The sequence below is a fragment of the Mustela putorius genome, unplaced genomic scaffold (assembly GCF_011764305.1).
Source record: "Mustela putorius furo isolate JIRA1106 unplaced genomic scaffold, ASM1176430v1.1 tig00004033_pilon_pilon_pilon, whole genome shotgun sequence".
In the NCBI taxonomy this organism is placed as follows: domain Eukaryota; kingdom Metazoa; phylum Chordata; class Mammalia; order Carnivora; family Mustelidae; genus Mustela; species Mustela putorius.
Genome location: NW_025422169.1, coordinates 3842137 through 3865915, shown reverse-complemented (window position 1 = coordinate 3865915; position 23779 = coordinate 3842137). Strand labels below are relative to the sequence as shown.

General features: G+C 54.9%; 1 protein-coding gene across 14 annotated transcripts in view; it reads left to right on the top strand.

Annotated features, from left to right (window-relative positions):
* PFKFB3 (6-phosphofructo-2-kinase/fructose-2,6-biphosphatase 3) overlaps positions 1 to 23779 on the top strand; it is a 143590-nt gene that overhangs the window by 36819 nt on the left and 82992 nt on the right. For 10 of the 14 annotated variants that reach the window (XR_006604439.1, XR_006604440.1, XR_006604437.1 and 7 more), the window contains exons 2-6: positions 19547 to 19672; positions 20587 to 20683; positions 21056 to 21122; positions 21350 to 21424; positions 21768 to 21824. Coding sequence is in view for 8 of the 14 variants with exons in the window: in XM_045072358.1 (XP_044928293.1) it covers positions 19547 to 19672; positions 20587 to 20683; positions 21056 to 21122; positions 21350 to 21424; positions 21768 to 21824 (422 nt within the window). In the remaining 6 variants the exon portion in view is untranslated. Of the gene's footprint in view, positions 1 to 12649; positions 13110 to 13938; positions 15777 to 19520; positions 19673 to 20586; positions 20684 to 21055; positions 21123 to 21349; positions 21425 to 21767; positions 21825 to 23779 lie in introns of those variants that run through there. The other 4 variants (XM_004757939.3, XM_045072361.1, XM_004757940.3 and 1 more) reach the window with 4 other exon arrangements.

Here is a 23779-nt window from a genome sequence, read left to right as displayed (position 1 = left end):
TTCCTGGAAGAGATGACATCTGATCTGAGGGGTGGTGTAAAGCAGACGACTCGCCCCACTGCACTGGGGCATCACCCTATCCATTGAGGTCCTGAATGGAACAGGAAGGTGGAGGAGGGGTGAGTGTGCTCTGTCTGCTTGAGTGAAGACACCAACTCCTCCTGGCTTTGCACAGCGGTGTGCCTGGTTCTTAGGGTTTTGGACTCAGACTGAATTACACTGGCTTTCCTGGTGCTCCAACGTGCAGGTGACATGTCATGGGACTTCTCGGCCTCCAGAACCATGTGAGCCAATTACTAGAACATCTCTTCTCATGCATACATAGTTTCAACTTTAAACATAAAAATAACCAGGGGCGCCAGGGTGGCTCTGTGGGTTAAGCAGCAGACTCTCGGTTTGGGCTTAGGTCATGATCTTAGGGTCGTGAGACTGAGCCCCGCAGTGGGCTCTGTGCTCAGGGTGGAGTCTGCTTGCGATTCTCCGTCTCCCTCTGCCTCTCTCCCGCGTATGTGTTTGCGCTCTCTCTCTTTCCTAAATAAATAAATAAAATCTTAAAAAAGAAAGCCAGTTCGTTTACCAGCACAGTGAGCTTATTTGGGAACAGCAGTTTGGGACATGCACACTGTGGTACATCACAGGCAAACCTGGAGAACTAGGCAAGGGAACATTCTTTCATGGAGCAGAGGGGGGAGTTGGAAGGGATGTTTTTTGTCAAAAAAGCCAAATCCCGGGGTGGGGGGCGGGGAACGGGGAGTTTGAAGTAGAGCGGCTTCTCGTTGGCTGGGCTGTTGCTGGGCAGGGAGAGAAAGCTTCCTCAGTCCTCTGGGGATGGGAAAGGCCGCCTCTCCCTGCCCGGGAATGCGGAGGCAGCGGAGTCCGCGGCCGGGCCGGAACGTGCTCACGAGCTCCCCCTTCCCGGCTTCCCGACTGCACTGAAAACGGTCCCGTCCTTCTCCCGCTCCATCACTCCCTCCTCTGTCTCTCTCTCTCTCTCTCCTTCCTTCAGGAGCCCGAACACAGGAACTAACGGAACCTCGCACGCATGTGATCGATCCCCCGGCATGGGAAGGAATGGACAAGGAGGGGGCGGCCGGGGAAACCGCCCATTTTCTGACATGGTGGTCCTCGGCCCACCACCGCTCTCGCTCTCGCTGCCCTGGGCCTCTGGTGAGGAGCTCTGGGCCGGCCATGGCTTCTCCAGCTCTCTCCGGTCTCTGGGGGTTGGTTGTCCTTCCCCTTCCTAGCAGCCTCTCCTTGGTCTAGTTAACTACCCTGGTAGGACTTTAACAGGCTTCATAGCTTCCTTTCTCAGGTAGCTTTCTGTCTCTCATCTACTGCCCTTTCCTCCCCCCTTTTTATTGAATTAAAGTCACATAATATAAAACCATTTAAAGTTGATCTTCATTTTATGTAAATGCAGTTCATTAACATATACTGTGTTACCAGTTTCACAGGCAGAGGTCAGTGACGCGTCAGTTGCACGCAGCACCCAGTGCCCACCCCACCCCCCAGTCACCCCAGCCCACACCCACCTCCCCTCCTGCAGCCCTCAGTTGGTTCCTAGGATTTTTTTTTTTTTTTTTAAAGATTTTATTTATTTATTTGACAGAGAGAAATTACAAGTACACTGAGAGGCAGGCAGAGAGAGAGAGAGAAGGAAGCAGGCTCCCTGCTGAGCAGAGAGCCCGATGCGGGGCTCGATCCCAGGACCCTGAGATCATGACCCGAGCCGAAGGCAGCGGCTTAACCCACTGAGCCACCCAGGCGCCCCAGTTGGTTCCTAGGATTAAGAGTCTCGTAGGGTGTGTTTCCCTCTCTGATTTCACGCTATAAAGCCAACCATGTGAAAGTGCACAACCGGGTAGCATTTACACATCCACAGCGTTGAGCAACCCTCACCTCTGTCTGGCTTCAGAATGTTGTCATCACTCCAGAAGGAAGCCCCCTCCCCAAGAAGCTGGCAGTCCCCCTTCACCCCTTACCCCAGGCCTTGGCTGTCCCAAATCTGCCTTCTCTCTCTACGGATTTACCAATCCTAGAGATTTTATGCCAGCGGAATCCTATGATACATGATTTTTTGTGTCTGGTTCCTTTCCCTTAGCAGAATCTTACTCGTCGGCTCTTGCTGCCATAATAAACAATCATGGGGGCTTGAACAACAGAAGTTTATTTTCTCACGGTTCTGGAGGCTGGAAGTCCAAGATGAGGTTTGGTTTTTCCCGAGGCCTCTCTTTGGCCTGTAGGTGACTGGCCGTGTCCCCGTATGGTCTTTCCTCTGTGTGCACACGTGCCTGAGTCTCTTTGTATGTCCACACTTCCTCTTCTCGCAGAGAAATTCGTCAAGCTGGGTGGGGGTCCATCCTCACCCCTTTTACCTTAATGCTTCCTTTGAAGACAGCGTCTCCAAATACAGAGGCATTCTGAGGTGCTAGGGGTTAGAGTTCAACATAGGGGTTTTGGGAGGACACAGCGCTGGTCCGTCATGGGGGTGTCGGGATTCTTTCGTGTTTCAGCATGCTTTGGTACTTCTGCCTTTTCGTGGCTGAAGAGTGTTCCATTGTCTGGATGGACCAGGTTTTGTTTATCCATCCATCTCTTGGTGGACACTTGGGCTTTTGGCTATTGTGAATGCTGCTGCTATGCCCACTGTCTCTTTACCCAAAGAGGTTCCCGGCTTTGGGGGACGGATGGGAGAAGAGGTAATATTGTCCCAGACGCTGGTGGCAGGTGGCTGAGTGCACATTCAGTGTCCAGCCTTCCGTATCAGGGCAGTGCTGGTGCCACCGTCCCCCTGAAGCTGGCACACGGGTGTCTGGAGACAGGCTGTGTTGTTGTGATCTTGCTGTGGACAGTGGCCACCTGTCGGGCTGTTTACATCTTTCGCCAGCTTAATCACTGTCCAGCTGGTCACGCACCATCCTTGGCAGCTCTGATCCACGATGATAGATGACTGATATCTGAGTAATAGTTTTCTTCCTGATGGAGAAAGAGCCTGAACTGCCAAGAACAATAATGTCAGGGGTTGTCCAGCTTATCCTCCTCGAACAGACCTATGTTCAAGGTATCCAGCGATGCGCTCCGAAAATCTTCCACCTTCTGAAAGCCACATGGTCTTTTTCTTAGCAAGGCGAGTTTTCTCCTGTTTCCTCCTCACCTGTGATTGGGGAGAGAGTGTCGTGAGGGTCACAGAAGACCCTTACACAGGAGACATCTGGGGTTAGTAGTAGCCATGGTTTGTCTCTACCCAGAGATATTACCTCAGTTAATCTGGATCTTCACAGACTTCTGGATGTTTTCTTCAATCTCTCTTTGTTTTGTAACTGTTGGCTATAAAATGTTGTCATTGGGAAACTACTGTGGCAAAAACAGAGCCTCAAGCGTTCCTGGGCATATCTCCATGCTGACAATGAAGAGAAGCAAGATGGCGCCAGTAGAGAGAAACGTGGCTGGTCCCTCAGCCATGCCCTCCCGGTGGCTGGCTCTGTGTGGGTCTGGTCCTCAGATTTTTCTCTTTAGAACTGGATTTTAGGGGCGCCTGGGTGGCTCAGTGGGTTAAGCCTCTGCTTTCGGCTCAGGTCATGATCTCAGGGTCCTGGGATCGAGCCCCAGCCCCGCATCAGGCTCTGCTTAGCAGGGAGCCTGCTTCCCCCTCTCTCTCTCTGCCTGCCTCTCTGCCTATTTGTGATCTCTCTCTCTCTTTGTCAAATGAATAAATAACAACAAAAAATCTTTAAAAAAAGGGTTAGACTTGGGTTTTAGCAGTGGATCCACAGATAGGTTTTGGGAGGCTGAGTTGCAAACCAAACTGGTAAGAGAATGCCGTGTCAATGAGGTTGCCCACCTGATACATTTCCAGCTGTGGGTTGGAAAGGTGCTCACCCGGGAGTTCCTGTGGGAGAAGACAAATGGTAATTCTGTGAGGGGAGGTAAGTGGTGGCTGTCTCTGTGAGAGAAGGTGAGTGGTGACTAGAAGGCTGCCGTGCATGGCGGCACAGAGACAGGAGAAAGACCTATGTTCTGCATTGGCTATTCTCGAAGAGCTAAGGCAGCCTGATACGTTGGTTTCTCAATGAATTGTCCATTAATTTATTCTCACTGCAGCTGACAACTTTTCTCGTGAGGTGAGGGCCCCTTCCTCCTTCATATAGCTCAGATACGGGTTCCAACATCCAGCTTTCTCTCTCCCACACTCTCCCTCTTGTTTTCAAGCCTTCGAGAGAAATTTTGCAGACTAAAGCTTTTCTGGTTCGCCCTCCTCTTTCAGTTTCACAAGGAAGGACATTATTTGGGGGAGATGTGGAGGAGGAATCGAGAGCCAAGTTGTTGGAAACACATCTCCATGCAGGGGCCTGTTTCTTGAGCTGTCATTCACTCCCTCCTTCTTATAAATCCAAATCAGAGGTTCTGGACCTTGTGATTATTTCAGGGTCCCAAGATCATTGCCTGCATGCTCTAACCTGTTCTTAACACAGCAACCAGAGGCCAGTCTTTAAACAAGTTCTCCTTCGGTCAATCCTGAGAGCCTACCATGGGTGTGCCTCTGTTCCAGACACTCGGGATGGCTACACCAGCGAGCATGAAAGTGTTCATGATTATGGTCTCCCTGTCCTAACGGGTCATCCGTTGCATTGCTCAGTCTTCGCATTGCCCTCCGGGGGCTTCCCAGCTTTCTCAGAAGAGGAACCAGCCTTCCGGATGGATCTAGAAGGTGCTACTTGACGGGGCGCCTTCTGCCTCCCTGTGCCACCCACCCTGGCTGTATCCCCAGTCAGGATCCCCCTCCGGACCCTTTGTTCCTATTTCCCTCTTCGGATGGCTCTTACTCCAGATGTCTGGAAAGGAGCGCGAAGATGGCTAACACACGGAATGTAGACGAACTTAACTTAATGTAAAAGTCGTTAACTAAAAATATATTCCCGGTGCTAGTTTCACCTGTTTGTTCTGACTACTAGAAAATCTCCAGCTAAGATCGTAGCTCCCATGGGATGGCACAGAGATGTCAGGCTGTTGACAACCTGGGCGAAGCAGCCATTCTGTAAAAATGTATTATTGACAGTAGAAACTTGAGATTTATCTAATGATTTGAGTGATGTTGGAGGTGTAGGAGTATTTCTTCTTTCCTTCTTTCCTTTTACTAATAAATTAGGACATGCTAAGACCTTTGGGAGGTACCCAAGAAGCCCAAGGCTTCCTTCACTTCTTTTTTCTTTTTTAATGTTGATGTAGTTTCCTTTCACAAAACCGTTCTTTCTTTTTAAAAATTTTAATTAAATTAATTAACCTATATTATTAGTTTCAGAGGTAGAGTTTAGTGACTCATCGGTGCCCATTCCATCACGGGCCCTCAGTGTCCATCACCCAGTGACCCCATCCCACCTAACTTCTAGGAACCTTATTTATTTCCTAGAGTTAAGAGTCTCTTATGGTTTATCTCCCTCTCTGTTTTCCTCTCATTTTATTTTTCCCTGCCTTCCCCTATGAACCTCTGTTTTGTTTATTAAATTCCATGAATGAGTGAAATCATATGCTAAATGTCTTCCCCTGACTGATTTATTTCACTTAACATAACACCCTCTGGTTCTCTCCAAGTCATTACAAATAGCAAGATTTCTTTTTTGTTGTTGTTGTTGATGTCTGACTAATATTCGGTTGTATATATTTACCATACCTTTATCCATCATTTGTCGATGGACATGTGGGCTCTTCCCATATTTCAGCTCTTGTGGACGTGGTGTCTATAAACATTGGGGAACACTGGGGTATTTGCTCTCCTGTGGTAGTGACCACAAGCCTTTCTTACATGTAAAGTGGAGGCTGTCCAGGTGTGCCCGCTGGAACAAAAAGATGCGTGAATCTCTGCCGTGCTGGCTTTGTTTTCATATGTCAAGTGGCACCTTCCACTGTAGGGTCTTATGAAAGTTTTTAGGTCTGAATCCCCACAGTAGTTTCTGAAGATGATTCTTCCATATCACAGCCAAATGTTAAGTGATTTTGGGACTGTTGTCAAAACCACTTGGATTCAAGATTTTGTCGTTGGCATTGTTATTGGGAAGGAAATTGCACATCCCACTTGGAAGGTTTCAATCCCTTTGAAACGGGAGAGGCTTGAAAGACTACGGGGCTCGTTGAAGATCTTTTTTTTTAATCCTTGGCTCATTAGCTATGTGATTACAGGCAAGGAATTGAATATTTCTGAGCCTCAGTTTGGTTAACTATAAGGAACAGAGGGAGGAGTGAGTGTGTGTGTGTGTGTGTGTGTGTGTGTGTGTGCATGCGTGTGTGCGTGTGTGGGTGCACGCGTGCAGGGGGGACACTATGACATTCCAGAGCGACTTGGTAATTCTGGCAAGGACCAGATCTTACTTGCCCTTATCCTCGCTGGTGCATGGCTCTGGGTGATGACTTGTTGAATGTACGAAGAAATGAGAGACGCTGACTTTGTTTCGTGTGTCCTCTCAGAGTTGGAGAAAAACTAAAGAACTATGAGATGAGGGGCGCCTGGGTGGCTCAGTGGGTTAAGCCACTGCCTTCGGCTCAGGTCATGATCCCAGGGTCCTGGGATCGAGTCCCGCATCGGGCTCTCTGCTCAGCAGGGAGCCTGCTTCCTTCTCTCTCTCTCTGCCTGCCTCTCAGTGTACTTGTAATTTCTCTCTGTCAAATAAATAAATAAAATCTTTAAAAAAAAAAAAAAAAAAAAAAAAAAAAAAGAACTATGAGATGAACATGAAATTGCCTGACCTGCCCCCATTATGTGCGGACCTTTCCTCCCGTCCCCAAGGGACCTCCCCACAGCCTGCATTTACCTACCACCTCTCTCTTTGTTCCCTTCTTATTCTCAGGCATGGACATTGACCCCACCGTTCTTAAGTTACGAACTCTTGGCACGGGAGCTTTTTCTTTGTAATACTCAGCGTCAGGCTGGGCACCCGGTACGGTGATGACTGACCGCTGTGTGCCCACCCACTTCTCTCCCGCGGTGGGACCCAGGGTCATGGAGATGCCGGCGCAGTTTGCTCCCTGCAGCAGCTGACACGCAGTCACTGCTGTGAGTATCTAATAAACGCCAGACCCCGGAGGATGGGCAGTGGGCTTCTCCTTGTGCTCCTTTCCCCTCAGGGAAAGACAGGATCAGCAAGGACCTTTGGAGCCCTCAACTGAACTCTGCGTGACGGTCTTTCTCTTACTTTAGGCATGCACAACGGCGACAAGCTACAAACCCACTGATCATTTGCCCAAAGATCTATGCAAAGCCCAGAAGTAGAATCATTTCCCCCGATATTAAAACACAATTTGAGCTTGATTCCCTTTTTCTGCAGGTACAGGATTCATGCAGCATCCCTGTGTGTGTGTGTCATTTGCAAGAAGCAAAGATGGTAGGAACATGTGCAAATCTCCACAGAGTTCCTGATGCCTCTCGGCCAGTTCCCTTCTCCCTCAGTGCCTCCCCCATCATCGACACAATCTGTGTCTTCTTTGTTGTTGTTTTTTGCAGAATCTGAGGAAACTGAACTCTCACTGATTTTAAATATTTTGTTTTCTTAACACTTTTTATGTTGAAATACAAGAAGTTGTGACATAGTTCACAGCGTCCTGTGAACCTTTCACCCAGCTTCTCCACTGATGAAATTTTACGGGACTATCAGATATCGAAACCAGGAAATTAACATGGGTTTGATCCCATGAACTAGACTGTAGGATATCTGGTTTTTAGAAAGCACAAATATTTTGAAGCCACAAAATAACACTTTTGAAACACAAATAATTTATGTCTTGATATTGGATGAGAAGGTGGACGAGGAATTTAAGATACTCTGAGAGCAGCAGCTGGGCTCGAGACTGGATAAGAAACACCAATGGGTAGTTTTAAGAGCCTGGTCTCCAGCTCAGGGGCATGCCCTAAGGAAAGGAAAGGTCTGGAGAAAGGAAAGTGGAGAAACATAGCCTGGGCGGAGGGAGATAGAAACCTGCTGTAGGGTTCAGTGGGACTTGGGGTGCCCACTTTGCATCTGTTCACATGGAGCCCGGCTGTGGCCACGGAGGAATGTTGTCCCAGCCCCATCACGAGACATGTAAGCCCCCTTGTTTGGAGACAAGTGTATGGCACTGGCAGGAACATAGCCATTTAAAAAAAATATATTTATTTATTTGAGAGAGAGAGAGAGCGTGAGAGAGAGGATGAGCATGAGAAGGGGGAGGGTCAGAGGGAAAAGCAGGCTCCCCGCCGAGCAGGGAGCCCGATGTGATGTGGGACTCCATCCCGGGACTCCAGGATCATGACCTGAGCCGAAGGCAGTCGCTTAACCTACTGAGCCACCCAGGTGTCCCGAAACATAGCAATTTTTAAAATAGACTCTATTTTTTGGAGCAGTTTTAGGTTCGCAGCAAAGTTGAGAGGAACGTGTAGCGCTGTCCTATGTCCCTGTCCCCACACGTGTGCAGCCGCCCACATTGTCCACACCACTCACCAGCGTGGAGCATTCTGACTAAGGATGACGTGCGCAGATGTGTCACCATCTCCTGAAGTCCCCAGTTTACCTCGGGGCTCACTCCTGGCGTTAGGCATTCTAGGGGTTTGGATAAATGACGCGTATCCAGCATTACGGTAGCCCCCAAAGTGGTTTCACAGCCCTGCACAACCGTGTTTCTCCTCTTAACCGTTTCTTCCCCCGACCCTTGGAGACCACTGATCATTTTACTCTCTCCAAAGCTGTGCCTGGTCCGGGATGTCACAGATTTGGAATCGTAAGTGGGGAGCCTTTTCGGATTAGCTTCTTTCACTCCATAACACACACACACAGGTCTCCATGTCTTTTCATGGCTTGACGGCTCATTTCTTTGTAGTGCTGAATGATAATCCCATGGTCTGGATGGACCCCTGTTTATTCAGCCATTCACCTCCCAGAGCACATCTTGGCTGCTTCCACTTTTTGGTGATTATGAACGGAGCTGCCCTAAACCTCCCTGTGCAGGTTTTGAGTTGTTTTTTCAACCCACCGAGGTGGCATCGTGTGGACATCTGTGTCCGTGTTCCCATTCATGTACGACTGACAAACATTAAAAAAAAAAAATCACCCTGTCTCTTGTTTTTGGATGGATGGTGAGGTAAGGGTTTATTTCAGTCTTTTGTTTGGTGTCTCACTTCACTCTCTCAGACATGGGATTGTTAAAGGAGCAAGTGACGACACCTCGTGTCTAATTAACAACTTCTGATGGCTCCCAGCCTGTCGCAGCTTGTGCTCGCATTCTCTCGCGGGGGAGCAGGTCGGTATGGCCTGGTTTGCAGTCTGGCTCGCTGGCCTAAGATCTTGGAAGTGGGGTTTGCCTTTTGCTGTTGTGTAGCCCCACTGGGGAGCAGGGGTGAAGGTTAGATGACGTTGGCCAGCAGTCATTTCCACCATCATTTTCTGAGTCTCCGCCGCGCTAGAGAATTCTCTATAGGCACCTGCACCAGACATTATTGCGCAAGAAGGTCTTTGTTCTTTTCCGTCCAATGGCTCAGCTGTTCTGGGTGACAAGGTCTGCAGCACAGAACGCTCTTCCCTTCACCAGACTCCACTCAGCACCCTGGGCTGAAACTGCGCCCATCACGAGTCCCCCCGGGGAACTGTCAGAGGTCTGTGTCCGGTCCGGGAACAGAGTTAATAACAGCAGTCTTGCCCTTTGACCTAGTTCTTTAACCTCTCTCATCTCTAAACTTCCCCTTCCTCAATGAGCACAAAGGGCTGACTCACTGGAAGGTTCCACATAGCCCTACTTGTGCCCCGACCGTGGAATCTCCCCCAGTACTTGGAGCTGTCCTGTCTGTGAAATATTGTTGTATTACAGAAAATTGTACGTCCTCTGCAGCCTTTTCTGAAGGACTGCATGTTTAATCACCAGGTGGGTGCCGGGGAGATGGTGGAGGATGGAGCCATTCGCAGAGCTGGGGAAGGAGTTCGGAGGATGTCCAAATGCGTAAACTCTGAACTAGTACATTCCTGGAGTTCGGTTGCAGTGGGTTGTTTATAAACAGTTTTGCAACGAGGCAGTTTTCTCCTCACAGGGACACTATCCTAATGTACTTGAGGGCTGCAAATGCCACACCCATTCTAGCTGTCCCCTTGCTTTATTGTCAAGAGTGAAGTCCTCCTTGAACGCCACCTTGTCTCACATTGTCTGCACTTAGACATCAGAATCTGGGGACGGGGGGCAGTAAGTGAACTTCTGTTCGCCTGTTCCATTATCAAGTGCAGGTGGTGAGGAGGAAGAATTTTGTTTTTGCTCTGCAGCCATGGACACACGAGTGCAAGGCACTGTTGACACACAGGCAGGGCCAGAGAGGGGTCCGGTGGCATGTGCCAGTGCTTACCCAGGAACTTCCACTGCCTGGTGCCCTCAGAACTGGACCCTGCCAGACACATTATCTGGGTCAGGACATTAAAGGCGTGCCTCCGCTAGCAAGGACCCCACTCTCCCTGGGCTGACCCCACAGCTGTTCCCAAGCGTGGAGCTTGGAAGAGTGCCACCTCGTCCCCATGCCCTGCCTGTGTGTGCAAAACATCCGATGGGGTAGTAGCAGGCACACGGATTCTTCCGGAGGGAGACGAGTGTGCAAGCATGGAGGGGTGCGGCCGCAGGGGGCTTCCTCCTAAACCCCGGGAACCCCAGCCAGCAACTTTCCCCAGGGCTCCGGCGCTGGCTTGCTGCTGTTTTTCTCTTTGGAGCAGCCCACTCTTGTTTCCGGAGCGGAGTGGGCCTCTCCCTGGGGCGTTATAGGGTGTCATCTCTGGCATTTGCTCCCGCTGCAGAAAAACAAGTCCAGTGCAGTGCACTCGGGTTTCTGAACAGCTGCCCGAGCGCCGAAACCAGACAGTCAGCAAAGCTGTCAGGGAGAGCGGGACTCTGGGGAGGGCCGTCGCGGGGGGGTGGGAGGGGTGCGTGCCCCAGCCCGGCGGGGACGGACGCGGGGGTTCGGGGTGGGGTCGGGGGTACCCACGCTGCGGGCTTCCTTGGGGCGCTCGTGGCCCCTGGGCCGGCTGGGGGTGCGGAGAGGGGGTGGGGAAGGCCCTGGCTGGGCGGGGGTGCCCCGAGTGGGGGTCCGGGACACCCGCCGGGTCGGCGACGCTAGGCACTCCCGGCCCCTGGGCGGGCTGGGGTGCGGGGAAGGGAGGGAGGACCCGGGAGGGAGGCCCAGGAGGGGCGGGGCGGGAGCAGCTGCGCCGGCCGCCAGGGAGCGGGCGCGGCCGGCGGAGCCATGCGGGACGTGAGAGACGTGTGGCAGGCTCTGCTCTGCGCAGACTGTTCTGCGGCGTGTGGGTTTCAGCGAGCGCCGCCTTCTTCCTTCCAATCACAGCGCAGTCTCAGGGGGAGGTATGCACCTCTGCAAGGCAGGGCCCCGCTTCTGTGCTGATGCGCGGCGTGCAGCAGCCACACGCATGGAAGACCACCGTGCCGGCGGCAGTCCCCGCTAAAAGCCCCCCGGATCCTCACAGGGTGGGCACTTGCCTGACCACGCGACTGTCCCGTGTCCCTAGCTGATGCAGGACCCCGAGGACCGTGGAGGAAGGAAACACATACACCCCCCCACCCCCCCACCCCCCCAAAATGTCGAGGAAGAGATGTGAGCTGTGCTGGATAAATGTCATGAATTTTAGGGGTCTGCCCAATGAAGGTGCCACCTCCCAGTAGTCTTCCCAAGGCTTACAGTCAGGGTAATGAATTGCAGGTCAGAAGAGGCTCTAGTTTTCCCTACTCTTCTGCTCAGAGGGATTAGGGTATATTGAAAATATTGTAAATGGTGATCACAAAGACCAAGACGACTCGGTCCATTAAAGTCCGGTCTCCGGGGCTTTCCTGTCCCCTTCTGGTGCCCAGCTCCTTGGGGGAGGCAGGGAGACGACCAGGTTCTAGGTCTCAGGGCTGGGTATTGGGGGAGCAGTGTTCCAAACAACTCAAGGTTTCCAAGGGACTTAGGAAAGTGGGTGCGGCGAGGAAGAAGGACCAGGGAAGCCCCCTCCCGGCGGGTGGCAGGAGTCGTGGTGGGTGAGACTCAGGTATTATCAGGGAGCAGCTTCGGCAAGGGATGACCCAGAGACCTATGTCACACAGGCGCTCTTGTCATCCCCGTTCTGGCTTCCTCTCTAAGGTAGCAGAGACCCCCCACTCCCGAATCCCCCAAACTCTGTCCAACCTGTAGCTCTAAGCCCGGGTCTTCAACTTGACGGTGCCTAACGCGGATCGCGTGTTAAGAATGTGGAGTTTTTTTTGGGGGGGGGGGTCTCACTCCCAGAGAGGCCGAGTCAGCAGGATGCATTTTAACCAGCATCCAAGGTGATTTGGCTGCGGGGGTCCACGCACCACACTGGACGGCTCCGCTTCTTGTTTCCCAGCGCCGCTGAGGTCATTATTCTGGGAAGCTGGGCCAGTCATCTTCAGGGGAGGGAGGACGAAGCTCAGCGAGTGGGACTTTTCAGCCAGAGCTGAGTTGAGGGTGTCCTCACCGGGATGGCAGCAGCGGGGCGCGCTGCTGCGGCTGAACTGCAGGGGGCGGCAGCAGGCCGGCTCCGGCCCACCCCCCACGTGGAAGAGGGCTGGATCCCGAAGAATGCGTCCCCGCCCCGAGGCTGACGTGCGCGCAGCTGCCGGTCGCGACTCTTAAAAGCCGGGGCGCGGCGCGCGGCAGCCTAGCAGAGCTGGAGAGGCGGCGAGCCGGAGGGGAGGGCCTCGCTCGAGCCGGCACCCGGGGACCGCGGCTGTCACGGCGCTCCGAGCATCCCGGTGGCTTCCCGAGTAGACGCGCCCGGCCGTGCGGCAGCTGCGGGCACAGCCCTCACCCCCTGCCCTGTCGCCGCGCCCGTGGAGCCCCACGCCCCGGGCGGGCGTTCGTGATTTAGCACAAAGCACGTTCCCAAAAAGCGCACGGGAGAGCTTCCGCGCCGCGCTCCCGCGCACGCACCCCCCCTTCCCCTTTGTTTCGGGGGTCGACAGGCTGCTCTCCTCCCCAAGTCTGAACTGTTCGCGGGGGGCGGAGGGCCGCCGAGTCTAGGCTGTGAAGATGCCCTTGGAGCTGACTCAGAGCCGAGTGCAGAAGATCTGGATCCCCGTCGACCACCGCCCCTCGCTGCCCAGATGTGAGTGCAGATTCGCGCGGGGGGCCGGGCGGCAGGGGAGCGGCGCGCCGCGTGGAGAGCCCGGCCATTGTGTGGCGGGCGCTGGCGGGGCGCTGTAGTGCCGACTGCGCTCCTCCGGCGCGCTCGTGCCGGGCCGGGCGCCGCCCTCCTCGGCTGTCCCCGCCGGCCGGGGCCGGGCGCTTCCCGCTCCTCCCTGCGGGCGGGCGGGTCCCGTCGCAGCGGCCGCGGGGCGGGGACGGCGCGGGCTGGGGCGCGGGCGCTGTGCCTCCCCCGGCTGGCGTCGGGGGCGCTGTGGCCCGGCCCGCCGCTCAGCCGTGCACCGCTCGGCCTGCGCCGGGAGCGCGGGGGCCCTCGGAAACTCCGAGCGCGCCCCGGCCTCAGCTCCGGAGCGCGGGGGGCCGGCGCGCGGAACCAGGCGGGGAGCCTTTGCTGCGGGGACGCTTGGCCAGGGACGCCCCCACCCCCACCCCGGGCGGTCCTCCAGCCCGGCCGACTCCTGCCGAAGGACGCGGGGGTCTTTCCCCCCACCCTTCCCCTGCCTTCGCTACCTCCGCTGCACTCCGCCTTCCTCCCTCCCTCCTCGACACCTCTCTCCCGCTTGCCATCGGTCTGTCCCTTCTCTGTATTTCCATCTCCTGTTTCTCTCTTCTGCGTATCTTTATTCCCCACTTCTCTTTCTATTTCTGTCTGCTCCCGCTCTGTCTCCTCGCTTTCTCCTTTTTCTTCAGTGTATTTTCTTTCTCTTTTTCCTCGGTCTCTCTCCCGGCTTCCCCGTCCAGTTCCTGCTGGGGCGGGGGGGGGGGGCGAGAAGAGGGCTGCTGGGAACCGAGCCTGTGCTCCTGGGTTTGGGAGGATCCCTGGATCAGAGACCGCACATTCGGCAGCATTTTGCACGTGCGCGAGCGCACATGCACACACGCACACAATCCACCGTGCTGTGCTTGGAATTTGCTGGCGGTTCCCCTTCCTGCCCTGTCATTGTGGCGCATGCTTTGGAAAGGTTTACCTTTTACCGTGGGCTCTGTCCCTAAGCTGCGGAGAGAGGCACCTATTAGAAGGGCGGTCCCAGGGATTCCAAGGCAACATCTGCTGTGGAGGGTGCATAGGGTCAGTCCGGTGCTGGGTGTTCTGCTTCAGACAGGGTCAGGTTTCCTGAAAGGGAAACATGGGATCCTGTGGGCAGATCCTCAGAGTGCTTCTAGGCAGTGACGGCTCCTGAGTGCCAGCCGCCTGCTGGCCTCTACTGCTGCCACGTTTCCCAGGGGATGGTCACTGAGACCATGGTGAAATCTTGCCACCTCAGGTTTTGCCCAGGTCTGAATCACCAACACCCCCTCCCGCCCTAGACAGGAGGCGGGGAGAGCTGGCTCTGGGGTGCTTCTAGGTCATCCTGGTGATGGGGACCTGGCATGGTGCTCCCGACACTGGGGGCTGCTTCTCCACCAGCTTATCCCCTCTGCTGGACCTGGGCCACAGAAGCCTTAAGAACTGGTTTCTTTGTGAGGTAGCCAAGGACGGGGGCTTCGCAGGTCTGTTTCTGGCACCCAGCCCTTTCAGATAAACTCTCAACTAGCTTTCTATGCTGGGGCTGACCACAGGATTCCCCAATCGATAGTGGGGAATACGGCGCCCTAAATAGGGAGGGAGAGGTGACCATGGAAAGACGCAGAAAAAACCCCACCCTTTTGGACGTTTGAATAAAACCAGTATTTCTGGAGCCCTTTGTAAACTGCAATTGGCCAGACAAATACAGGTGGGTTCTCTATGTACACACGTGTTTGTAGGTAAGTGTGTACATATGTGAACACATTCAGTCGTTCCCCGAGGTTTGGGGGGGGGTGTGAAGTTCCGAGATTGGCTAGGGTTCTCTCAGTTGTGAGAATCGGGGAGACAAGTGTGCAACTATGCTTGCTTCCTCCGGAGTCCAGAGACACATCCATTAGATGCTACCAGTCTGCACGTCTCACACGCAGATGAGAGATTTGCCTAAAATCCCTGTGAGAACCATTAGAGCCTGGTTTGTGCCTGGGGTGGGGAGAGGGGTGTGGGGGCTAAAGCTCGTGGATTAAGTCTCTTGTCCCCGCCCCCTCCTGGAATCCCTGTGTGTGGTTCTGGGGTGTAGTCTCAGACACAGTCTTCCTTATAAAATCTCTGAAGCCTGGGTATTTATTATATGACCTTATTTCATATCGTATCATCGGGGTGTCTTTCTGGGTCGATAAAAATCACATTTGTCTCTCAGCAGAATGGGGAAAAGGGGGTATTTGCTTTCGGAGCATCTTTCCTGCTTCCCTTCGCTCCCCCATCACCTTCCTCCCCTTCTGTAATGGTATTTGAAAACTTGGGTGGGTTTTCTTCTAAACCTGTTAACCGTCTTTCTAAGGGGTGTCCTCCTTGAGGGTCGGTGGCAAACTCCTCAGTAGAAAGATGGCATGGTGAACATTACTGTTCGTGTACAGAGAACAGACAACAGAAAGTTCCAGATGGGCTCGTTTGACGATGTTTCTGTGTCTAAAGCACGTCCGTTGGGTGTCTTGTTGCTGCACCCGTGTGGTGATAAGTCCTTCTGACTGAGCCTGCAGTTTCCTTCCATTGCAAGCCGTGCCAGGACTTACTGACCAGGAAGCCGTGCCAGGACTTACTGACCAGGAAGCACCTGACCAGGAAGTAAGCGACAGGCGGGCAAGGGCGAGCAGTGCGTTTAGGACCTTGTAGTTCACCTTGTCCTCCTCCCAAGAACCTTTATGAGGCATCCCTCCATTTCATGGGCAAGGAGACTAAGACACGGAGAGCCCTAGGAGCTTGGCCAAGGTCCGAGGCAGGGCTGGGGCCCTGCCTCGAACACTGTTCATTTGACTCCGTGCTCTGTTCTCTCAGCCACTCTACAGCTTGCCTCCCAAGGTTGTCCGATGATTCACTAAAATGCCCAGTGCCGCCCCATTCTTGGCAGAGGCTGTGTCAGATTAGGAGGGCCGTTCAGTGGCCGAGGCTTAGTTAGGCGCGAGTTACAGCGTGCATGCAAAGTACTGGATGCTTTGGTATCCAGCAGTGGGACAGAAGAGCTTTCTGGGCCTGCCTTCTCTTACCCCAGGGCCAAGCGCATGAAACCCTCCCAGCGAGCCCTTCTCAGGTGGCGGGCTCACAGCAGGTGTTCGCGAACAGTGTTCGCTTTGCTCCTGCAAACCTTCCTGTAGACACAGGGTGGGGAGGACTCCCAGCGGGACCGCCTGGAAATAGACCCCGGCCGCACCCACAGCTTGCCCGCCGTCTGAAACACCCCTTCCATTCGTTTTCCTGGAGCTTTGCACCGAAGCCCGATGACCTGCTTGCAGAAAAGAGCACCAGTGACTCGGCATCTCTGATGGTTGGCATTTTGGTGGGGTGCCTTTGGGTGGAAGGAGGTAGGGGAGCAACAGCCAAGTGTCTTCCACCGGTTTCTTTTCTGAGCGTGGGCTGTGGGTGTCGGTGTGGTGGGTGAGGACAGCTGTTGAGTGCCTGCTGGTGTCCGTGCGTTACACGCTCTCCGAGAGGTGAGTCACTTAATCTGGGGAGCAGGGCCAGAACCGGAGCCCTCGGATGCAGCCTCTGTGCAGGGTCAGGGGGTTTCTCCTGGCCCATCTAGCTGACCATTTTTAGGACTGACCCCGCAGGTCACCTCATAGGCTGGTGTTCGCTCACTGCCCTCGGCAGCTGGCCCCCGGGTTGTCATTTGCTTTGCTGTATCTACTGGCTAGTGTGCGTTACGGGCCGGGACAGCGGTGTGACTGGCTGTGGACAGTCAGCCCTCAGGGCAGGTGCTCCTCAGGGACGCAGACTCTGGCTGCCCAGTCCAGACTCACCCCCTGGCCACGTCCAGCCCCAGCGCCAGTGCTCCTCTCTCCAAAATGACTCTGCATTTATGTGCTCATACTCCGTCTCTTCCCCACCCCGGACCAGGTGCTCGTCCACACAGGGACTGTGGCCACATAATGCTTGGAGCTCGCGGGGCACCTGGCATGTGCGTCCGTTGGGTGAATGAGTGAATGCAGTGACAGGAGTAGAGCGTGAGCTCCCGGAACTTGGGGGCTTTCTGCGAGCTCTTGCTCAGGTGTCAGCCTTAACCCTGGATGAGGCTTTTAGGCCAGGCTCCGTCCCCCTCCCCCCATAAACCACAGTCAGGGGGTTTACAGTCTGTGAACCCAGCCATCTTTTACCCTTTAACGCAGTGAACATAGTGTATCCCCTTAAACATGCTGATGTGGACATCCGAATACATCGGAGTATAAAAACGCTGGGGGGGCGTGGTCGCAAAGAAGTTACAGTGTTACACATGTGCATAAGATGAAATGAAACACATAGGAACTTTTGGGAAAACTCCGTGTTAATGCTGTTGGGGGAGAGGAGGAGAGAGAGAGCAGAGCGTCAGGGAGTGTGGTAGGAGAGGTAGAGGGAGGCATTCTTCTTCCGTGGGTTAATAAAGGTCTGCAGAGAAGAAGAAACCGAGGGCCTGGGGGGAACTGAGGCAGGGGCAGGCGACGAGAGCATGAAGGCATTTGAGATCACCTGTGGGTTTAAAAAAAGAGCAGGGAGGGAAGAGAGTAAGACTCACAGGTTTAGTCGAAAGGTTTCCTTGCTCTGAGACCCTGGAGTGCCAGGAGGGAGGCATGGCTGCGGCCCCTCTCGCAGTTTTGCTGAATCTTGTACGAGAAGCCAAAGGAATAGGGGGGATGGCTTCTGCTTTGCCGAGTAAAAGAGAGATGACTTACTTGCGTTTGAGATTTAACTTGAATCCTTGGCTTAAGATCTTTACTCTGCCATGTCCGGATGGCTTTTTTCCTCCTAAAGGATGGACTGCCAGGGATTTGTGCCTCTGACGACTTGATAGTAGAACTAATCCCCTATTTGATAAATCAGTCCGCCTCTGTCTCCACTTACTTGGCATGAGTCCATCACGAGTATGAGTATCCCGTGCACGTGCACAGCTGGGGGTGGCGAGAGGGAGGGAGAGGGAGAGAGTGCGCGTCCGCTGGTCCCCGCCTGTCCGGATACTCTTGGGAGCAGTGGCATGGTGGAGACCTCGGATACGAGAGAGGAGAGCCGGGGTGGGCTTGGGTGAAGGATTAGTAGATCGAATGTTGTTTTCGGGCCTAAGGGAGCTGACTTTTCTCGTGAGTCACCTGCAGCTGTCACAGCGCAAACAGCAGGGTCTGTCTTGTGTCCCTCCTGGTTTTCGGGAAGGCCATCACCTTTCTCTTCCTGCTCCTTGGACTCCAGAAAGCCCACGGGCGCTCCCTTGCTCCATTTGTGTGCTCATCCTGGCCTGTTGTCTGCAGCCCCTGGGAGCTGGGGAATCCCAGTCAAGGGTGTTTGTGGCTCCGGAACGTCTCCTGGCTTCTGATGGCCTTTCTTCCTTGTCACTCTGCATGGAGAAGGTCGCCGATGGTCTACCCCATGAAAGCAGCAGCCCCCTCCGTGCCCACAGCCCACGGGTCCAGGGAGCAGCTCCTAGAAGGACATGGTGACTGTTGGCACTTGTGATCTCAGCTTGGTCACAGGCTGAGCATGGGACCGTGCTGGGGCGTCCAGATTGGGGGTGTGTGTGCCCTCCTGAAGCCTGTGCCTGTCGGTGGCCTGGTGGCTCTCCTTCCTTCGCCATCTGGCACTTGCCTGCTTAGAAATTCTGAGACAAGGCCCCTGTCTCAACCTGACTTCTGCCTAGATTTATGGTTTCGTCTCAGGAGCTTTGCCTGCATCCATGTGGCCAGTGTCCGGGAAGCAATGGCACGTAGCTGACCGGGAGAGCTAGCCTGACTGTGGCCGCCGGCAAGCCCGGGCAGGGTTGCTGGGCTGGGTGGGGGTGCGCAGGTGGCCGGTCTCCTGCTCCCAGCAGGTGTGGCCGCTGGCACTCTGTCATCAGGATACTGGAGTCCCCTTAGAGTCTCAAGGGAAGACACCCCCCAAGGAAATACTACCCCTTAAATGTCCAGAACAGGGTTCTTTGGGTTCCTTTCTTAAAACCCAGGGGAAACCTCTCTCCCTGGTGTTTTATCTCGTATTGAAACACCACCGCTACTGTTAACCTCACCCTCACTGGTGTTGGTGGGGGGGGGGGGTTCCTTCCTTATGCTCCCCCACAAAGTGCTTTCTGCTGTGGGGTTCATAATGGGGTTCCTGGCTGGGTTTAGGGCCCTCGGGGATCGGGCTGGTATCTGGGCTTGGGACAGCCCTTGCCACCCATGACCTGAAAGCAAGATGGAGACATGTAACTGGGTGGGTGTGGGGGGTCCTGTGGTCAACAGGGGACGGTCTCAGCCCCGCTAGACTGTCAGACACCCAGGGCTTTGAGGCGGGAATGAAATCACAGTTTCTGCAGAATTTGCCAGTTCGCTGTGGGGCGCGGGATTCTGTTCACCTGCGTGCACTGCTCCGCAGCTCACCCCCTTCTGTGCTCCCCACAGCCTGTGGGCCGAAGCTGACCAACTCCCCCACCGTGATCGTCATGGTGGGCCTCCCAGCCCGCGGGAAGACCTACATCTCCAAGAAGCTGACTCGCTACCTCAACTGGATCGGCGTGCCCACGAAAGGTGAGGCCATGGGCCCGGGCCGTGGTCACATGGATTTCCGCCGTCTTGCTCACCGACCCCTGACACCGGGAAAAAGTGGCTGCTGGGACCTTGCAGGGCCACTGTGGGGCTGTCCCCAGTGGTTGTGAGTCCCTTTCTGGCTGTGTCACTCGCCACGTTGTATCTGTTCCCTGACTTTGTGTTGGGATGTTCCTCCCCGATGCTCTCTCGTCCCCCCCTGCCCTGCCAGCTGCCCAGCTCGGCTCTCCCCTCCTTCGGGAAGCCTTCTCTGGCCACAGAGTCTGTGGGGATCCGTGCCTCTCAAGTTCCAATAGCACTTCGTTGTGACAGTCTTCCGTGACTGTCGTGGGCTCTATGCCTTGTGCTCTAGGCTGTTGGTTACCTTTTTTTGACTGGTCTTTCCAACAACACGGCAAGGGTCATGGGGTTGGCCGAACTCATTCTGGCATCTGCTGTCCCCCACAGTGCCCAGTGCCATGTGTCCTCAGTGAGTGCCTGCCAGTGCTCTGTGCTTCTGCTGGGCGTGGGTGCTGGGTTAGCAGGAGAATAGCCGACCTGGACCCTGCAGGCAGCGTGAGACCCCGTGCTCTGCTGGGGACTGGGCGCAGAAATCCTTGCCCTGTCGCCCCTTTGCACAGTCTCGTGAAGCTGGACCGCCCCAGGGTGGTGGGAGACCAGCTCTGGGAAGGCGGGCCACCCTGAGCAGCCCTGGGTCTGGGGAGGCTGGGCTGCCTTCCCGACTCTCGGCCCTGCCAGTCGGGGTCTGCTGTCCGGTGTCCCTGTCCTAGTGCCGTCGTGCTCAGGTTGGCTTTGGTGTGTTGGCGGGTTGCCTATTTTCGAGAGGGCTCCTGATTGTGTGTGTGGCTCCCTCATCCCTGGGGCTCAGCGGAGGGTCCTTGTGTCTGCCTCTGCAGTGTTCAACGTTGGCGAGTACCGCCGGGAGGCCGTGAAGCAGTACAGCTCTTACAGCTTCTTCCGTCCTGACAACGAGGAAGCCATGAAAGTGCGCAAGTAAGGCCTGGTGGCCGCGGGGGCCGGGACATGGGTCTGCGCTGCTCCCCGAGGGCAGGCTCAGCAAGAGAGAGGGGACGCGGGTGGGGGAGGAGGTCTGGGCCCACCTCCGCGAGCCAATTGGGATGGGCCTCGGCCTCTGTGGGCCTCCGGCTTGCTCTGCTCCTGGGGGTCCAGTTCAGTGGGCGGCGGTCAGAGATCAGCGGCCGTGTGGCCCTGAGAGCGGGGCTGTGGGGCCGTGGCTGGCAGCTCAGTGACAGAGTGGCTGGTCACTCCGTTCCTTATGATGATGGGGGGCCGCTTGCGCCTCCCCCGCGGGCCGGGCTGGTCTGAGGCAGGTGCTCTCTCTCTCTCTCTCTCTCTGTGCTGCAGGCAGTGCGCGCTCGCTGCCTTGAGGGACGTCAAAAGTTACCTGACCAAGGAGGGGGGCCAGATTGCGGTGAGTCCGGGGAATTGCCAGCTCGGTCTCTTGCGCCGTAGCCGGATGGTGCCCTGGAGGGAGGGAGGTGTAGACACAGGCCAGAGCAGTGCCCAGAGCCACTGCAGGGACCCCTCCAGCAGGGACAGGGGCCCTCAGCATGAGAGTTTGGGAAGCGGGTGGCTGGAGTGGCACAGGGACCCAGGAAGGTAGTGAACTGGGTGCAGACTCTTGTTTCTCCCCATCAGGTTTTCGATGCCACCAATACTACCAGAGAGAGGAGACACATGATCCTTCATTTTGCCAAAGAAAATGATTTCAAGGTGAGCCAGACTCCTTGCCTTGCTCCGGAGTACGTAGGAGCAGGGAGAGCACGCGCCTCGGGGACGGGCTGATTCCTGTGTCCGGGGCCCTGGTTCTTTACTCCCACTGCCCTTGCCCTGCTGCCTGCAGGTTGGCTCTCACTGGGGGGCTCTGAGGGGTTCCTCTGGGAAGCGGGGAGCGTGACGGACTCGGGGTTGAGCAAGTGGTTCCTTTTATGTGTCTGGGTGTTGATAAGTGGGGTCCTTCCTCCTCGGATGTGGGGACATCCGAGTGACACCAAAGTCCGCCCTTCGTGTTAATCACATTTGTTGTTTCCTAACTTCTCGCTTTGCTTCTTTCCAGGTGTTTTTCATCGAGTCTGTGTGCGACGACCCTATGGTTGTAGCCTCCAACATCATGGTAAGAGCGCGTAGGACCCCCGTCTAGGGCAGCAGAGAGAGGAAAGTGGGGACCAGGGTCCAGAGCAATAACCAGACGCTGAGAATGGAGGGCTCTCGCAGCTCGTTGGTGTTGTGTGAGAGGTGGGGTCCAGGGAGGCAGGAAGTGGTATTTAACTTAGAAGTGTTCTCTGATCTGGATTGGCTTTATCTGGGCTTCCTGCAGACCGTTGCCAGAAAGCAGTCTTTGTGGGACGTAAGAGATGAAGCAGGGGACTGAGCACAGTTTCTGTGAGTGGCGGTAGCTTGGCAGCCTGGCGGGGGGGGGGGGGGGGGACAGGGCTTCTTAGGACAAAGGGCAGCTTACCCCTCCAGATGGGGAAGGAGGCAGTGGGCTGGAGTCTTTAGCTGTTACGGTCCTTAGTAAGAATGACCAAGTAAAACTCCATAGGACGCGGCCCCCTTCAAAGGCAGAGCCACCAGCTGTGGGAAGAATGGAGGCAGTAAAAGTCTTCCCGCTTCTGTATCTGTGACATTCCCTTCTCTCCCGGTGCCGAGGGGGAGGTTTGCCCAGATCAGCTGAGGGTAATTGGCAGCTTAATTTGATCAATTCTTAAATTCTGCCGCTTGAGAGCAATACATCCTAAATGGAAACAGTTACCACAAGGACTTTACCACAGGTCACCTTCCCAAGGAGACAGTTTTCTCTCCAGCTTAAATACAGGAGAATCTGGCGTGTTTCTAATGAAAAGCAGGGCTGATGCTTGTGCAGGGGATGCTCTGGTTGGCTGTACGCAGAGTGGCTGGAGAGTCACTGGCTTCTGGCACCGGAACTCTTCTCCAAGGCGGTGGGAATACTTACGAGTGTTTCTAGGAAATGAGTTTATGTTTCAGAAAGGGCTCTTCAGACTGTGGACAGTCTGTCGGGATTAGTTCAGCGTGTCCAAAGGAGGAGGTGCAAAATTATGGGGACGTAGTACAGAAGTTGCTGTGATCTGAACAAAGGGTTTTGCTGTGTTTCTTGGGTTTGGTTCTGCTATTCCGCTTGGTAGCGAGGCCTCGGGCAGGTACATAACTAAATTTTCTGCAGCGAGTGTCCCCATGTGCTCCACGGTGAGCTCGCTGCTTACCTTGTGCTCCACTGAGACACCTGTCATTTGCCGCATTTCAGAAACCCAGGGCTCTGCTTCAGCCCTGGAGCAGGGCTTAGGCCCTTCCATGGCACTCTCTGCGGTGGCCGTGCTAGGGGGAAAGGGATTTGGGAACTTAGATAGTTTTTCACTGTGGTAAAATATCCAGAAGACCAAACTGGCCGTCTGACCCGTGCAAGTGTGCCAGCGTGTGGGCATTCGGCATGCTCACATCTCCGTTGCCACGGTCACCCTGCCTCCCCTCCCCACCAGCTCCTGATGGGCAGAATGTTTCATCTTCCCAGACCGAGACTCTGCACCGTGAAGCACTAGTCCCCCACTGAACTTGGGTTTTTGAAGAGTGCCAGCCTCTCTTGTGGCAGTGCTAGACGTTGTAGGGGAAAAGAACACCTGCGTTAACAAATTCTGAGTTTCCCTCCAATCTGTCCCGTTGCTCAGACCTGTCACTTATCGGAGATGGTGTGTCTGAGGGTCATTTTTGCTTCACTTCTTTCCCAGGAGAGCAAGCCTTTGAAAGGATGGGGTGTGTGGTCCAATTGGAGAAGCCTAACTGGGGACCAGTTACAAGCCTGTGGTGCCCCACATGGGTGGTTGCTCACCAGCAATCTGCTTTTGGTGTGGGTAACGCCTCCGGTGCTTATCCGGAACTCGAATTGAGGGTCGGCAGTCTGGTGGGCACCTGGCTACTGGGTCGATCCCGAAGCGTGCCCCATTCAGATGTGTTCCTTAGAATCCTTGTGGATTTCCTGTCTCCATCCTTCTGGGGAGCAATCCTCTGTCTCCCGTGGGTGCTTCCCAGTGTAATCATTGGGCTCTGACTCAACCC